Raw genomic sequence first — 19052 nt, 5'->3', positions numbered from 1 at the left:
CATAACCATTTCTAAACTAGTTATGATCTGCAAGAAGACTTAGAACTCTTTCTCATGGCACATATAGTATCCTGCTCATCCAAGGAAACTCTTGCCTACCGAGGCGTTCCTTGACCTTGGCAAATCTTCGCAGAGAAAACACCACAATACCATCGTCCAAGACGATCACAAATCCCATCCAAATAAACCTTTGAATTCTCTGTTCATCTGATTCACAAACATCTGGCATTAAACAAATCCTCAAATCATAAGTCAGCACTCCCAGTGCCCTTATCTGTTATAACAGCAGACTTCTGCATATCCTTTTCCCCTGATCTCTAGCTGGTACTAACCAGATCAAAGATCCACCCTAGAGAATTCCACCTTACTCAATAACTGAAATTTGAATTCTTACAACTCCGCCGAGCCATCCAAAAAAGTGCCTTAAAACCTGTTTCCATTCCTGGCACCAGTTCATTTACCATACTATCCCTCCATATAAAAGAAACCCTGGAAAACCTCCTGGAAACATATCCAGAACTCACAGACTAATCCAGTCTGTCTTGAATTCACTGGCACAGTTTAAGTGATATCCACCACACTAACTAAGAGTTCCATGCACCTCTCTGCCATAAAACTCTAGCTCTCACCACAAATGTCATAAATATATCAAATCCATGCACAGTGCCAACTGTCACAAGGCTTTCCACTCTTAAGTCCAAGAGTTACTATACTTTCCTTGCCATTTAAAATTGCACCACACTTGGCTAACCAATCCATACCCTGGATCATACTAAAACCAGTCAGTAATAACCAACTCATTAAAACCACTGATGAGTCCTTCCCACAATAATTCACCTGACCTCTTAAATTACCAATACAATATCACTTTTCATCATAACATAACCATATGGCCTGCATATCAACTTTATGCCTCCCTATATGCAGCAAATAAAGAACAGCATGGAACCAAGTTAGTCAGCACAAAATAAAAATCAGGACCAAAAGCTAACCTGCCACCCCCGAGGAACTAGTCTCGGTCTCAGACTCTGACTGCCTCGGAATAAACACTCGAGTTGGAATCGAGCTGTCTATCCCCTTTTGCTCATCCTTCCTTCGCATTGGGAAATCCTTCTTACGGTGTCCAAACATATTACATGAGAACACATGCCCTTGCTCAGCATTCTCCCAGATGACGCCTCTTGCACCGAGTGCATATTGGATAAGTCTTCCAGCTTTTCTTCTTGCTTGCTCCAATAAGTGAAGATACCACTATCTGAGCTCCATGCTCTCTTATTCTCTCAACGGCAAGAGCCTTCCCTACCACCTTAGCATAGGTAGAGACTTCATGCACTGGGGCAACTCTAATGCCCTGAGCTATTCCAGGATTCAATCCCTGAACAAACTTTTCCTTCCGAGCCATATCTGTGGGTACACTACAAGAAAATGGGGTCTTTACCTACCAATTGTAAGTGTAGGTAAAACTAGTCTAATGGTAGGTAATATGGTTTACGTACCAATATTGAATTAGTAGAGATTGGTAGGTAAAGGTTAGTGGGGAAAGAGTCTTTACCTACACTTATTAATACTGGTAGGTAAAAGAATCAGTGGACCTCACTAAGTTATAAATCAATTGATGAGTCAGCAGATGACGTGTTTGATGATGTGGCATCCTACATGTCTGCTGACATGGTTTCCATAGTTTATGTGTCTGATGATGTGGCATCCTACGTGGCATACATCAAAACCGCCACTTGGCATCTTGTGGTTGCTCCACGTGTCAGAAAATAATTTATCCACGTGTTACAAGAAATTCAAATGATTGTGTTACTTATCCCCTTTTTATCGATTATGTGGCACTAAATGATTGGTCCACGTGACATGTTGTAGTATACTTATTTTTACCTACACTTATTTATTTGTGAGTAAATATAATATTTCTATGTAGGTAATTTTAATTATATATAAATTTTATTTAATATAAATAATAAATGAAAATAATTAATTTGAAAAATATTTAACATTATTAATCAAATAAATTATTTAACTTTAATAAAAAAATAAACAAACATATATTATACAATATTCATTGCTTATTAAGAAGCACATTTCATAAAAAAAATATCTATACATTATTTTTAGGTCATTGAAAACTCAATAATGTAATTTTTCTTGACATTCTTCCTATTCTTCACTTTGGGATCATTGCATGAGAGCCTCCTTTTCTCTGACTGAACTTATTGTGAATGTCGATGATGACTTTGGGAAGTGGACACCGACAATGGCCGGAGGTGGGGTCAAAGTAACAATGACACCTACCACAGCAGATTGCCTAAAAATAAATCAGAATACAAAAATATGGTGATATGAAACACTAAAGAACTAAACACAACAAACCAGAGCAACAAAAAAGGATAGATACATATTATAAAAAATTACCTCAAACCCAACATAAAAAAAATTGCCTCAAAAAAATCAATCACATAAACCCTTCAAAATATTAGGGATTTAATCAACATAAATCATAAAAGTTACATCAAAGCCACCAAGCCAACAATCCAAAACTCATAAAGCCACAAATTTGAAATTAACTCTTAAAGCCACCACAATTAAATTTAATCGCACAATAAAATCAAAGAACATATCAAAAACATACTAAACAAACAAGATCAGATATATAATCGAGCAACTCACTATCCGCAATATCCTTTCCTTGATTCTGTGGGAAAAGGAATAAAGAAAAAATTATCTGCAAAGATCACAGAAGACAGCAGAATAGCATAAGAATCAAAGTCTATTGGAAGACATACATCAAGAAGATCAAGCCAGCGGTTGGCAACAAAAGCAACAGCTGAATAGCATTCCACTAAGGTTGAGCCATTGAGAAACTTGTCGAAAAGCTCAGCCTGAAAATAGAAAAAGTATAAAACATACATTTAAAATTAAAGCAAAAAATCATTTTTTATATATATATATAAGTAAGCGAAAATGAAGTACACAGTGAAATTATTCCATCTTAAGATTCATTCCACAACAGAACCTAAAGCAGCTTGCCCATGACGATTCTATAGCACATGGTATGTCTATAAAATAGATAACTCTATTGGAAATTTTGTCCAGAATTTAGTGATAGAAGGAGAACTATACTATCCCAATTGCTAATAACCATAAATATAGATTGTCTTTGCAAACATGACAGTAATAAGCAATAAAAGAAGTTATCCAACCATTAGACTCCACAACAAAAGAAAATACAGAAAATGTGAGGTTTTCAGTACAGGAAAATAATACTATTTAACTCAGCAATCCCTTGAAAAGAAGCACTAATACAGAGGGAAGAAGATAAATCTCATTTAATACTAGGTACAAACACACAATATAGGACAAGATAGTGATACCTGGAAAACTTTGATGAGCTTCAGCTCACCTCTACGCTTAATTTCAAAACCTTTAAGCTCAGCAAGGGTCCCATCATCGTTGAAAACTGCATATCGCTTCTTAATCAAAATTCCCTCTTCTTTTGAAGCTGGAATAATCATTGCCTACACAAAACCAAAATATTAGTAATAAACTAAATAAAAACATTAAGGAATAATTGATATCGTACTCCATGTCACCTTGTATGGTCCATCCACTTCAAATTCAATTGAGCATTCACTATGTGTTGTATAAGATTTGGTCAAAGGATCTGTCAGGGTCTGTTAATAGAGAAGTGTTAGAAGGTTTCTGTCATACAATCAAGCTTAGATTACACCTTTGCAAATTCAGTTTTTTATTTCTTTTTTCTAGATAAATAAATAAATTAAGATTTAAAAAAACAGTACTAGTCACATTACTACCAAAAAAAAGTTAAAAGATGACCTGGTACTGATCATTTGTATTGTTTTCTGCTACATCAACATTCAACATAACACATGGATATGAGATAGTCAGCTTCTTCTTCAAATCTCTGAAACATTTGTTTCCCATAGAGTAGTCAACATCTTTAGATAAACAAGACCAGTATATCGTCAACTTGAAGGCAATGTACGTAAAGCACCCAAAAAAGTGCTCAAACTCATGGCCTTTGTACTACTAAGATGATACCAAGAGTTATACATACTTTGTTTTGAAAGTAAAGTTCTCTGGAAATGATCCAGGAAGTGCACACCAGGTACCATCTGTATCTAACTCAAGTGGCTTTCCAATCTTTTCAACCAGTATGCGAGCATTCTGAATAATTTTAGCCCCAGTATATGTAACCACTCCAGCCATTTCCATAGAGTACCATCTTGCACCTCTGTAAGACCAAGAAAAGCATTAGTAAAAAGTGTATAGATTATGTAGTTGGGAAACAAAGAAAATCACTAAAACTCACTTGCGCATGACATATCCATAAAAGGAATTAAGAATGCACTTATGAGCAAGTTGTAACGAATAAAAAAGAACTACCATATCCTGCAAAGCAGTAAACAAACAACAATGCAAGTTTCAAGATTCAAAGTCAGTATTAATGATCATCCTCATCATGGTGACACTTATTGTATACAAATGTTCAACAAGCATATGAATAGACTAGTAAGGATTCTTCATATGGTAATAGTCACTGTCATTCAAAATGAAATAAAAAAAACAATCATGAATTACCTTACTACTGACATACTTAAACTAAAGTTTGAGGAGTTCAAGAGGTTTAGTTTTGTGATTTGTTGAGGATTTGAGAATTATTAGACTAGTAAGGCTTTACTTTACTTTGTATTGATGGCTTGATTTTCGGTAGGTTTTTCTTTCTAGTGGGAAATATTTTTCCCTTTGCTTTTGTAATTTTTATAATATTATTGTTTCTTTTTAAATTAAAACATAAATAATTAAAGATGAATGTAGAAACAGGCATATAATGAGTCCACAAAAAAGAGACCTTTTCTTTGCCATGAAGACTTCTCCACGCCAAACCCATTCAAGCTTCCGAAGACAAGTCTTTCCTGGGCGATTAAAATCACAAGCAGTGCAAATCTCGTCTGTAACTATTGATGATGGCTGAAATAGACAAATAAATATATTAAAGAATCAACAATCTCTCTCTCTCTCTCTCTCTCTCTTTTCTATTGATCAGTGAAGAACAAGTTTTGTTCATAAAAAGGATTAGAGACAACAATAGCAAAGATCAGAAGATGCAAATAAGGAAAAATTAATAGGTAAACCAGACGTGCAAAACATGTTAAACACCAAGTTTTGTTGTGTAATTGCAATATGTATTGCAAATTTCAATTGTAGACCACAAAGATAATATGAAATGAATTGAAGCTTGAACTTGTCAAGCACATTACATGAAAGAAATCAATTAACCAGCTTACCTGAAGCCTGTTTGTTGAGCAGCAAAAACTTGGATGGACATTAGTTAAAACCTGCATTCCTAAGAGTTTAAAGAAGACAAAGATAAACAAAATTAAGTATGAGCATGAAATATTTTACATAATAAATTAAAAAATTCATAAACACAAAGAGAGACCTCTGTCAGTTTTGGTACAATCTTATGGAGACACTGGGACAATTGCTCAGGAGCACAATAGGCCATTGCACCAAGTAATTGAACACTCATTTGCTTTGTTGCTAAGCTTTATACTCAAGACCCTACAAAAGTAATGCATTAAATTAAATCCTTCATATAAATACTATATTAGGACAATCTTTCTCTAAGCAAACAAAGAAATCTCTTTCAACCCCAAAACACGTCTCTTAATTGGCAACCTATATTACTAACACAAAACCATTGAAAAAAATTCAGTTTCAGCATCAAGTGGAAAGAAGAAAACTGGGTTTACATAAAAAAAAATGCTAGACAAATATGTAATAATCAGAACCTAACCTTTTTGTAAACAAAACAAAGAAAAAAGATGAGGCTTTCACCAACAAGTTCCAACCCAAGCTGTCATGGGATCAAAACACATAAGCCAAGCATGACAAATGAGATTTAGATACAACACAAATGTTCAATCAATACCCAGCACAAACCCAGATTGTTAAAAAAGGAAAATACCACTAATGTTCAATCAATACCCATAAATTTTAAGGGCAAAGCCCCATTTCAGAAAGCAGGCGCTGAGATCGCGTCAACCACCACCATTTTCACCAGAGAGAAGAGCTGAAACTCACCATTGCATTCACCATTATATTGCCTTTGTAATATTCCCACCAAGTCAACTCAGAGAGAAAAGCTGAAACTCACGATCGCATTCACCATCACCTTCATATTCAATCTAATATTCAAGCTCATCAAAATCTGATTCAAACCATATTCACTCTCTCGTCAATATTAAGATAAAAAATGAAGAAAAAACTCAAATCTCATCACAGAAATGAAACCCATAAAAAATAAACCAGATGAGCCATATCTAACCTTTTTCTAAACCCACCTGCAGTGTCGACACCAGCCTCGCATCTTCCACAATGCCGACCTGCCTCACCTTCACATCTTCCTAGCTCCAGCATCAATCCCGTCACTCCCGGGCATGCCAACGATATGAAGCCACCAAGCCTCACGAGCGATGGAGAAGACAACCGACGTTGGTGCTTCGCGTTCCTGGTAGTGGACCTCAACGGCACACTAGATCTTCCTCATCCTCAGCCCCGCATCTGAGACGAGGAAGACCACGAGCCCAGACCCACACCTCTTCCCCGTGCCCTTCTTCAAACTAGAGGCTCGGGCTAGTCGGAATCTCGCCAGAAAGTGCAAGAGGCGGACGGCTTCAGACCATTGGTTGACAGCCCTGGGCAGCGCGTATGGTGGTGAGCTCGTGGGGGTCGACGTTTCGAGGGCCGACGGTTCGATTGGGCTGGCGCGTGTACAGCTCCGGCGATGGGACGATGGCCGTTCGGGCCTGGCAGAGGCAACACAGTAGTCAGAGAGAGAGAAAGAGGGCTTCGGGGAAGATAGAGGAAAAGAGGATAAGAGGAAAAGAGAAGCTTTATGTTTCAGATTTTTTTTATTTACAAATTTTCTTATTTATTTAATTACAAAAAATCTGATACCTAATACACAATTTCTTTTTTATTTAAATTAAAATCATCTTGTGTGTGGCTGAAATAAATACTCAAATATATGTTATTTATATTTTTTCAACTATGTACACGCGTGGCATGCCACATGTTATACATTGTGTACACATCATATTATTTACTCCACATAAGCTTCCAAATAAGCATTTATAATAATAAAATAATATAATGAAAATAAAAAATGGGGGGAAAATTGAGCGGGAATGGTTAAAAAATTTCCCTCCATAATATACGTAGGTAAAGATCATTACCTACTGATATTATTGGTAGGTAAAGCTATGTTCCGAAATATAATATAATGGACTAGCATTTACCTACTAATATTATCTACCAATAAATATTGGTAGGCAAAACATTACTTTCCCTACCAATATATATTGGTAGGTAAAATATTGGTAGGAAAAGATCAGATTTCTTGTAGTGGTACCATGTCTAAAGCAAACTTGGCCAAACCATCAAATCTGTTAACATACTCGGCTACTGTTGCATTAACCTAAACAAGATTCAAAAACTCATTCATCTTAGCAGTCTTAGCTGCATCACAGTATTATCTTTCGTTGAACAGCTGCCTAAATTCTTTCCAGTCCATTACAGCTGTATCTCGTGTCCGGGATACTATTTCCCACCACATCCGAGCATCATCCCACAATACAAATGTCGCACAAGCCACCCTATCGTGACCTACCAGCCCCATACTGTCAAGAATGGAACTGATCATGCCCATCCATTGCTCAGCTCCGAATGGATCTAGGCCTCCCTCGATGATTGGACAGTAATATTCCTGGAACCATCCATAGAGAAATTCCCATCTGTTCTTAACCCTAGGTTGAGCCAAAGCTGGTGCCACTCCTGACATAACAAAGGAAGAAGTGCTCCCCAATAGATTCCGCTATTGCTTCAGACACCTGATCTCTTCCTCATGCCTCTACAATCTTGATTGCAAATCTGTAAACATTTGCTGAAAATTCATAGGAGCAGATAAAGAACTGATACCTTAGCTGTAACTCCTAGCCTCTGTATAACCACCACCAGGCCTCATGATCTACCTTGAATATAAACCTGCTGATTGAATCTACAGTCAATAACTTGACCCATTAATCATGATGAGCATATCAAAAGCTTTCCCCACGGGAAAAATCTTACCACACCACATTCACAAACCACTTGCAGTGCTAGAAACATGCCCATGACATTCACACATCAATTATAATTCCTTCTCTTCCAACATTCACACAATGCTTCAAACTCCAGCATGCAAATATTACAATTATATACATTCATGGAGCAGATAATCATATGATCACATTCATATAAATATTCACGGAGAATATAATCATTTAGTCAAGAGCCAGGCTCTATCAGATTCTCATGCTCCCTAATACAATGTGCAGGTAAAGCATTTACATTTTATTTAAGCAGTTAAGCACATAACTACAGAAATAGTTACCATTCCCTGAGTGAAGCTATCTTTAGTGACAAGTGTACATGCCCAGCTTGTCTTCAGGAACCCATAAATCTTGACAGGCTCTGATACCAAATTGTAATGCCCTAAACTCTAGGGACCGTTTCGGTGTGCCTTATAAATAGTGCTAAACCCACTAATCGAGACATTTGGCCAAAATCGTGTAACTAAGGAGTCCATGTACGTTCTATATAGACAGCACGATTTTCATGATGGTTGTACGAGCTAGGGATGCATAAATTGATAAGTGTGAGCTTATAGTATTTATAAGCATGGCCTCCATGATACGAGCTCGATGATGTATTCAGCTCGTGATAAATTGAAGATATGGCTTGTCCACAGATCCCCGAAGACCCGGATACTTTATACGATTGTTTATGGCCAGCCTGTGATAGTTAATGCCCCAGATATTAGGAGTCTATTTATTTCATGATCAAATCATATCCTAGTATAAATGGGAATGTTCCATAATAAATGTAATAAATATTCAAATCCGTGATTGACTCACGGGGTTACCCAAACCTGTCCAAGGAATTTCTCTATAAATACTGAGAATATTGGACAGGAAAGGGGACGATTATTCTATAATACCGAAACTCTGTCAAAATAGAGAGAGAAAAGCAGTAATAACATAGACTCATGGACTAGGTGGATTTTAACCACTGAACCACGTAAAAAGACCAGTATTCTTGAGAGTTATTTTCTTACTTCGGTTTACCATCAAGCACTAATTCAACCTTGTTATTTTCTTAATTCACTGTTGGCGAAAAACCGCATTAACAACTTTATACATGAAAAATGTGTTTTTCTATACTTTAAATATGGATTATCTCAATTATAATAATGTAGTTTTTATTTGTAAAATAATTAATTAAGTAACATTAATTTTTAATAGGGACTAAGTAATTTTATTTGAGTAAATAGGGAGTATAAATTAATTTTGCCCAACTTATTTAAATTATGACATATATGAAAAATATGGTAACCTTGAGATATCAATATTTTTACAAAGTTAAATTATAAATTATTTTATTTATCTACTTGGTGAAGTGAGTGAGTGCCTAATTGTTCAATATTAAATTAAATATTTTGTAAAAAAATTGAAATAGAAAATGGTTACTATATTTTTTTTCATTTGAAATAAGAAATGTAATTAATTTTTGGTAAAATTCAAACTAAAATACAATGACTCTTTGTAATAAAATTTTGAGTACAAATTTATTATTTTAATGTAGTGACACAGTATAAATCTAGTTGGTAAGATATGTTTGTTTGCTAAATCTTATGAGTTTAATAAGACATAAAAGGGGCTAAAACCTACCAACTTCTAAGCGCATTTTTAAGAACCTTCCCATGTATGCATGGAAGCTAAGTTTTACGTCCAAAACTACGCCTTTTGATTAGATGTATGACTGTTTTTTGGCATTCATTAAGATTTCACTAGTATAATTAAGATTATTCTTTTTATGATTTGATGTGTGATTTTTGTGTGATTATGATTGAAATGCAACATGTGCCACTTGTGCATGGCCCATGCACACATGGGGTATGTTTGTTTAGTATGCTTAGTCTTACTTGATATTGAGACAAACATTTGGTGGTGATTCTAGGCTCATTGTGAAGCACAAAGCTATTTATTTTGCTTGGACTGGAGGTAAGGAAGTTAGTTAGAATTTCTATGAGTTTATGTTGAGTGTATGAGATGTAATGTTATGAGATGAGCTGCCTGTATATGTGCTTGTATGTTGTATGAAAAGCAGAGGTAGTTCGCATGCTGAACGCAACACAACAAAGGAGTTACTAATGTTGGGAATTGTGCCCTGAAAGTATATGTAGTATACATTGTTTTATGAAATAAATAAATGAATTGAATTTGTTATGCATATATTTTATGGACTATATTATTCTGTCATAATATTATGTAAATATCAGAAAAATTCCTAAGTTCATATATGTGATCTCAAACACGTATTGGTACGGGAGGATTGTATTTGAGATAAATGAACTTGAACAGTTCGCAGTAAAATAAAGTTATAAAATCTTTAGATTAATTACTGCAAGTACGGTCCACTAGTATTATGAATACATGTGATCTAGATCCGGATCACTAGTGTGGTAGGACACTTTAGTGGAGGTGCTTTATATATTAGAGAATATATAGAACTGGACCAGATATGTTTATTAATACTTAGTTAATTACAATTTCGAAGTATTAATTAAATATATCAACTGATGATCATATACAAATAGATATTAATCCTGAAGTTACTATGAACTCCTGATTATGTTATATGAGTTCTTTGATTCACTCGTTAGGGTCTGTCAGAATCATCACGCTAGAAACTTTTGTTTTGGGAACTCATTAATATAGATGGCTGGGAACATAGTATACAGATATGGAATCTATGCCTTCTCGCAAGAGATTGAATGGTGGTTCTCTTAAGGGTTGATTTTTGGGACTGAAAGGTTATTGAGCTCAAATTCATAATTTATTTATGAATTAACCTTCACTAGTAAAGTCAATGGTACTTAAGGAAACAAGAGATAATTAAAAAGGTGAAATGGTAATTTTATTCTCGATTAATTATGAACCATTATTAGAGGGTCAATTTCTATGCAATGATTATATCAATGGATGCTTTATAATTATAAAGTACTCAATAAATGAAATGCCTATAATTACAAGAGTGCGGTCTCATATTTATAGTGGAATAATCATGAGATTAATAAATTAAGATTATTTAATTAAAGAGTTTAATTAATAATCTCAAATTTATTGGAACTTAGAATTATAGGTCCATAGGTCCCCATAGCAGCTCTATCAACACTATTTGAGGTAAGAGTTGATATGAAGGGAAAATAGTTTAAAGACATATTTAAGAAGAAATTTGTTCTTCAGGCCAAATATGCAATCATATGATGATAGTTATTAATTAATTAATTAATTACAAATTAGTTGTAGTTAACAAAATTAATTAATATTTAATTATTGTATAATTTTCGAAATTATATTAAATAATTAAATTAATTATAATTTTCAAAATTATAACAAATTAAATATTTATTTTCGAAAATATTGGATTTAATTAATTGGTAGAATTAATTAAATGTCTTTATTTGAGTGAGAGATAATAATTTGATAAATTCAATTTGGATTTGAATTTAAAAGATTAATATTTATTCAAATAATTAATTATATTTGATAATTAATTAAAAAGATAATTAATTTAAATTTGAATTAGTTATCAGGTTGTTAGATCTTATCTGACAAAATAGTTTGAATAAATAATTAAATAAAAATTGAAAATACCAACATCCCTAAAAATAGGGATGCTACACATGGACACACAGTCCATGGACTGTGTGTGGCGTGTAGGGCTATTTTTCAGGGATAGGATTTTCATTTTTAATTAATTAATTAATGGATAATTCAAAAAAATTAGTTTTTGTATTTTTTCATTAATAAAATAAATAATTAATTAAAAAGTAAATTGTAAGTTGGTTACAGATTTATTTTATAAATTTGAATATTTTCTTTTAAGTATGACTAATAAAAAAATATTCAGAGATCTGAGACAACTCAGAAGATTCGCTCTGTGAAAAATAGAATGATAAGTTTCTCTCCCTGAAAAATAAAGAACCAATTCTCAGGCCTATTCTCTTGATCTCATGTGTTGAGTACATCAAGTAGAATCACAAAATAAACTATCCTTCATTCTTTAAGTGCCTACACACTTCTTGAGGTGTAGAGAACGCTTTGGAAGATCTTGGTGTGAGTACCTGGGAGCAGCTTGGATAGGAAGATCGTTCTAAATAAAATAGATAGCAAGGACACTTGATAGGCTTCAAGAGGTATGAATTATATTCTTAACTTGATTATGATTAATGTATGTATATTAATGGATCCACATATTTAAAGGTAGTTTAAATATGTTACAAAAATTTTGTTGTACACTGGGCCAACCCCACCACCATTTTGCTGCGTATTAGGAAACTCGTTCCTAACAACTAAGGTATGACGTAACTCATAGGGCGGACGTGTTGAGGTTATTCTAGGACCAGAGCTCTTGGGTACCTCATAGAGGAGGATTTACTGGTTTGTGTTTTACTGGTTACCTCATAGAACTTGTTTGCTTTATTTTTTATGATGAAATATTTTAGATAAAGTGTATGATTATGCTATGATGATGATATGTTGTGAGCTTATGTTACGATGAAAATAGACTTGTATTGTGTTTATGTGAATTGTTGTATCTTGTTTGTACTTCCTTACTAGGCCTTTAACTCACCCCTTACTTTCCCCCTTTCAGGTAGGCGTTAGGTTTCCTGTATGGCACGCACTGTGATGTGAGGCATTCCAAGATCTGAGCATGTATGTCGCAGGGTGTCCATGAACGATTAAACAATCTAGTTAACGCCAATAACATTTTATGGAGTTAATTATGTTTTTCATTATGTTTATTGTGGGACTTTAAACTTATATTTTTAAATTGCATAAAATACATTTTTTTTTAAAACAAACTGGCTCATATTGCATGTTTTGTTAAGGCCCCACTAAACATTTTTACGATTATAGTATTTTACTAATAATTATCAACTGGGTATAAATTTTACAAAAGAATTGAATAGGCAGTTTTACAAATGGTTTCAGAGAACGTTCATTAATGTTTCCAAAGACCCTTCGCATATATGCTAAAGATTGGACAATCCCACCTCACCATGTCGTAAGTATTTTTCATAAATTGTTCTTTGTGTTATTTTCTTTTCTTTTACGTAGCTAGTTTTGTGAATACAATGTAGAAAATATGTCTCCTAACATTAGGACAACTAAGAAAAAATTTCTTAGAGAAATTTGTGAGATACCAAAGGTACAAATCGATGGAGATGACAACGACTGGAGAATCTTCATACTAAAAATGACCGCAATAGTTTGTGATCCCATACAAGGAATGATCAACAAATGGGGAGCACTTCTTTGGCCTATTGAGTTGTACTGGGTGCCGAGGGAGTCACTGGCGAGGTACCCCAAAGCTCTTCTCCAGTTGACTGCATTATGGCATGGTGTCATCTAGATTGATTTGGATTTTGATACTATAAAGTATACCATCTATGACCTAATGGATAACTATGATTTCCACCGATTGAAGGCGGTCCTAATTAAGAATGAGGACGGAGGTTTGGAGGAACATTTTGAGACAGTACACAATCTAGAAAAGGAAATGGCGTGTCAAGAAGCATTACATGCCATATCGAAAGTGAGTGTCAGGCTAAGGACGATGGCTAGTGCCCCCGATTATATCCACATCTCCAGGATATCTTAAACTATGACTGAGGGGATGAGTCCAGTGGAGGACTAGAGTCTTTTTTCCAAATATATGACCCATTAGCATTATTTAAATAAAATAGGACTCCTTTTGGAGACCTTCTGGATATTTCTAAATATTTTGGCCATTTTGGGATATTTTGGTTATGATTTGATGTTTTGGGTGATTATGGATATTGCAAGAATTTCTACATTTATTTCTTTTTCCCTTTTTGAAACTATGGATGTTAAATGGATATGAGCATGCATGACCACCCTTGCAATTAAACTTTTAAGAAATTAACCACTATATGAATTATCTTTTCTCATGTGGTTTCTTTTGTGCCTTAGAATATCACCATGTCTAAAAGAGGAAGAGGTGAAAAAGGTGGCAGAGGGAGGGGTAGAGGCCACGGAAGCTTAAGATGCGCCCCTGCGAACCTAAACGCAGTTGAAATGCCTATTAGGAAGCACATGTTCATCTTGGTAGAGCGATTTATGCACCCTTGGCTGAGTTCCCCTAAGGGAGTGATGGCTCCTAATAGGTCTAGGAAGGATCACTTGGTCATGAGTCCATGATCGCTGGGTTTTAGGATTCGCCTGACTAATGTTCTCAGGCTGTTGATCCACTGGTCGGGCTCTTGCTGCTTGATTCTATGACAAGATGACCTCTAGCGACCTTGCTGCCTCAGCATTAGGATGGTCCACTTCTTCTTGGCAAGCTTCGAGGGTTCGCTATTACTGATCCATCCACGCTTGAAAATCTTGTCGTTGTTTCATGAGGGCTTCAGATATAGCCTATTGAGAAGTTGTTTGACCTTCATGCATGGCAATGAATTGTTGTTGCATCTGCCCCACGACCCCTTTGAGCTATTAAAGGTTGTTGTGCAGTAGTTCTCTTAAATCAACACGGGGCTCGTCATTCCCGAATGTAGCTGGTGGAGGTAGGTTTCCAGGAGGGTGAAACATATGAGTAGGGCACAAAGGAGGGATCTGACTGCTCGAGGGGCAGTCAGGTTGGGCAGTGGGTTTCCCCCTTGTGGCTCTTGACTCTGGCTTCTAGCAGTGACAACCATTATTTCAGGTGGATCTAATACAATAAGATCTTGAGTTCAATTCTCAATAAAAACACCAAAATGTTGCCAGCATTTTGGTCAATGACACTGAGTCAATTATATTACAGAACAAGAATTAAATGAACTGAAATCAAGTAAACGACATAAATAATTTTATAGTGGTTCGGCCCCAAGAGTTGGAAATGACCTACGTTCACTTGCACTTTTATTTATCGAAAGAGTGTCAAACTTAAGATCAATAAGAAACAGGGTTCCACTGAGTTTCTTAAGCTGACCAAAGAATACAATTCAAAGAGTTTTGTACGTAAAGTGCTTACAAAAGAAATCTCTAGCTATTTCTCTCATCTTTTTCACTTAGGGTTAATGATTGAATAAACCCATTAGTTATAGAGAGTCTTAGTGGGCTATGGGTCCTTACAAGCAATATAGGCCCTACATGTGTAGGTGTGAGATTATTACATCCGGTTACATATTCAAATAATATAGGAATAATAAAATTTAAATATCAGTTACAGAAATGTCTTGGAATATTTCATAGTATCTCATGAAACCTGGATCTTTGGGTAAATCGTGCTGCTCATCAAGCAAGTCTTGTACTCTGATCAGCTTCATGGGATGGCACTAGTCTCCTCCATCATTGAGCATGTTATTGGCTCTTTGCGAAACAACTTTTATACTCTAACATAGCCTCCACGAGCAACTACTCCTTCCGACCAGCATTCTGAATTTAATGTGTTATGATGCCATGTGTCTTCTTCGTATCAGCCACATCATCCAGTCAAAATTGAGTTAAAAAATTTCTCCCAAAGTTTATCCTTGGGCAACCAACATTGGATAAACTTCCAATATTTGACCAAGTAAGCATCTATTCACCTTCTTAATATCACTTTACAACTCATAACTTTGCTTTTATAAGCAATGTCCACACCTCCTCGAATATGCATCTGACAACTTTTGTGTTTCATAAGCGTCTGTCACTCTTTACCACTCTATCATTATTGCACCTTTTCATCGAAAAACGAGGCACCTTATCATCAAAAAAAAAGAGGCACCTTTTCACCAACCCACGCACATGACATGACATCACCCCAGAAACTCATGATGAATTTTTTAAGATGATGTCATCTACTTGCTTCTGAATCGTTACCTATAAATAGGTTTTCCCATAACCTTTCCTTTTTTTACTTTTTCAATTTTTCCAAGCTTTCTTTTTCTCTGAAATCCTCTCAAACTGTGACCTTGCTCTTCATTTTCTCTTCCAAAAATCTCATTTTTCTCCTAGTCTTTCAACTAAATTTTCATCACAGTAAGTTTCTAACTCAATTTTTTGTATTTTCACGACCCTTTGTTACCTGTTCGCATAACTTCCATGAATTTTTTGGAGATTTCATATCCGTGTGTTCTTGATGTTCTTGATTTTTTACATAAAAACTTCTCTAGTTTTTTCAAAAATCACTGATTTTCTAGGAAAATGTCTGTTTAGGGAGTAGTAAAATGATTTTAGGTCTTGGATTACCTTTTATTATTTTATTGGCTTTGAGAGGATTTTTTTTACTCAAAGAAGTACTGATTTCCTTTTTAAATCTACACTAGGTTCTGCTCAAAGGTAGAATAGTGTTTCTAGAATAGCTTACATTTAGTTAGGCACCCACATAGGCTGGTCGAATAGCTCAACTCCCATCTATTTTTCACCAAATGTATGCACGCGATCACTGGGGAGTGAGTATTATATTGACCCAGACCTGCTACAGACACTGGTCAATGAAGTGGAATGGAGTTGACCAGATATTGACCTCAATTGTGATATCCCAGAGCCATCTAATAAATCTGGTGAGCACTCTCACTAGGATTTTCATTTTGTTCCCGATCATGAATATTGCAGGATAATTGAGCCATTATAACAAGGAATAAGGAAATTCCTTCCAAATAATTGGACTTTTATTGTCCATCCTTGCTCCATTGATCCACTCCTAGTCGGAATTCCCAGCAGAGGGAGGGCAATGAGCAGGTCTTCGATAGTTGAAAAGGCCATAATTATTGCTTTCTGTTCTTCAGATATGGCTAAGATCAAGTAGACAACCAGACACAGATTTGATATAGATCCCCAGGTTGCTAGGTATGTAACCAGTGGAAAAAATGTTGAGCAATCCATACAACAACAACCCAAGCAACTAGAAAGAGAACAACCCGAGCAACAACCACAAGAGCAACCACATGCATAACCCCAAGAAGTGCCATTTGATGAGATTTATTTTGACGATGAACAACTAATCAATGTCATTATACTTGTCAGAAAGAGAAAAGCCCACTTGAGGAGGCAGGTTAAGTGGTGCGTGGCTCCAGCCAACACCCTCTTAAGCTGGTTACTTAGGGAGTACCCCTAAATATATGGTTTTAGGGGGGTAGATTTAGTTCTTCCCTGACCCAACCAGCGGGCGCACAATCCTAGTGGTGTGTACAGTGCCTGGTCGAGGTATAATATTTAGGCAGGTGCCAGCCTCCCCCTCCATCCTTATTTTAGGAGTGTCGTGAATTACTTCAGCGTTGCTCCTTTTCAAATAACCCCAAATGGATATTTAATGTTGTTAGAGTTATTTATCCTCTAGCACAATCAAGGATGGGTCGCTCCTACTCCTCATGAGGTCCATTACGTATTTGATATGAAATCAAATCTAGGCCATAAAGGTAATGGGTTCTTCTACTTCTGTCACTAGGACAATACCAAGGAGTTCCTAACCGAGTCCATGTTTAGGAGCAACGTTGGAAGTTATAACAAAGAGTGCTTTCTAACAACCTCCCTGAGCACCGAAAATCAAGCTTTCCAACAAGCAAGTATTTATTCTATCCTGTGAGGTCACATTCTTAGTTTTCCTTTTTTTTCCTTGGCCTACTGTGGAAATGGCTAGGCGAGCAGTGGTCTTAGATCGTCTTCCCTCTGAATTAATGAACTGTAGACTGCTCTTAATCAACGAGAACCTGAGGAGAGTTGGTTTTCTCGTTACCCACCATGCCAGTGAAGAAGGCAATGCTGGTGGAGGAACTCTTGAGGAAGCAATTGAGGAAGGACTGAGGTGTTCTGACCAGTCTCAGGCGGTCCATGTCCCTCAAAGGAGGAAAACGAGGATCATCATAAGAGAATGAGGTGATCCTCCTTGCCCTCGAGCCACAACACATTGTGTTGTCATAGGCAAAGACAAAAAAGTGTTGGAAGTGGAAGAGGATGAACCCATGTCTTCTGACGATGAGGAGGGGATTCCACGTACTGTAGCTACTCCTTTTTGTTGTGTGTGTATGTTGTGGTCGTAGGCTGTCTTTAGAAGTTTGTTGAGTCATATCACATTTTGCATAAGTGTACTGCTTATTTATATATTTCCATGATCTAATACACTTTCATTTTTTAACTACAACCATGTCTGATTGAGAGATGTTCAATCTCTATGCTTCCCCTCCAGCTCCAACCAAAAAGAGCACCAAGAGAAAGGTGACTATGGGAGCCGATTCGAGCAAAGAGCTGACAGAAAAACAACACAAAGAAGTGATCCTCCTACTCCCAGATCTTTTGTCGCTCCTCCAACGGTGCCCTCCAGCCAACCATCAGACACTCTTTCTGTTGTCGCCCCTAAGCAGCAAGACACTCCATCCCCTACCTATTGAATGGACCCCCTCGCAGACGAGAGGGAACGAGTGAAGGAAAAACTAAAGACAATTGCTTGCTCCATCTCTTCCCGGGTCCAGACCTTTGCTCAACACTCGTCGAGCATTGATTTTGTCTTCAAGCATCAAAACACGTCGGTCGACTCCAGCCTTGGATGAGCACTGTCTGAGATCCTTTCTATGAGTTGCTCTTTATTTTCTTCTCAATTTTTCTTCCAAGTCTTATACTCGTTTATTCCTTTCATATGCTTAATCTCATCTTTCTTTATTTCTATAGGGTGTTATTACTCTCACCAGCACCCGCGCCAAAGCAGTCAAACTTGAGGAGGTCTTAAGGAAATCATGGGATGCTGTGAAACACTTTAAAGACAGCCACACTCTTCAGTTTCAAGCTGCTCGGGAACTGCAGAAGGACCTTGACAACAAAACACTGAGATTGATAATGAAAGCAAAGTAATCAAGGTGCTCTAGGAGTCAGGGGTGAAACTCAAGCCCCAGCTGGAGGAGCTTGAGGAGAATAGGAACAACCTCAATGTTCGTGTCA

The 19052-nt window shown here is 36.2% G+C and overlaps 1 protein-coding gene across 1 annotated transcript; it reads right to left on the bottom strand.

Moving 5' to 3' along the window:
- Nucleotides 1-2062: 2062 nt before the first annotated feature.
- LOC133801812 (DNA polymerase epsilon catalytic subunit A-like) lies at nt 2063-4401 on the bottom strand. The gene is made up of 7 exons (XM_062240049.1): nt 4337-4401; nt 4082-4258; nt 3841-3928; nt 3597-3677; nt 3378-3521; nt 2790-2885; nt 2063-2311 (listed from the first exon to the last, which is right to left on the bottom strand). The coding sequence occupies exons 1-7, from the start codon at nt 4342-4344 to the stop codon at nt 2171-2173; spliced, it is 735 nt and encodes a 244-aa protein (XP_062096033.1). The 5' UTR covers nt 4345-4401; the 3' UTR covers nt 2063-2170.
- Between the last annotated feature and the right edge of the window lie 14651 nt (nt 4402-19052).

This window comes from Humulus lupulus, chromosome 9 (assembly GCF_963169125.1).
Source record: "Humulus lupulus chromosome 9, drHumLupu1.1, whole genome shotgun sequence".
In the NCBI taxonomy this organism is placed as follows: Eukaryota; Viridiplantae; Streptophyta; class Magnoliopsida; order Rosales; family Cannabaceae; genus Humulus; species Humulus lupulus.
The sequence above is the reverse complement of the archived record's forward strand: the minus strand, read 5'-3'. Positions and strand labels throughout refer to the sequence as shown.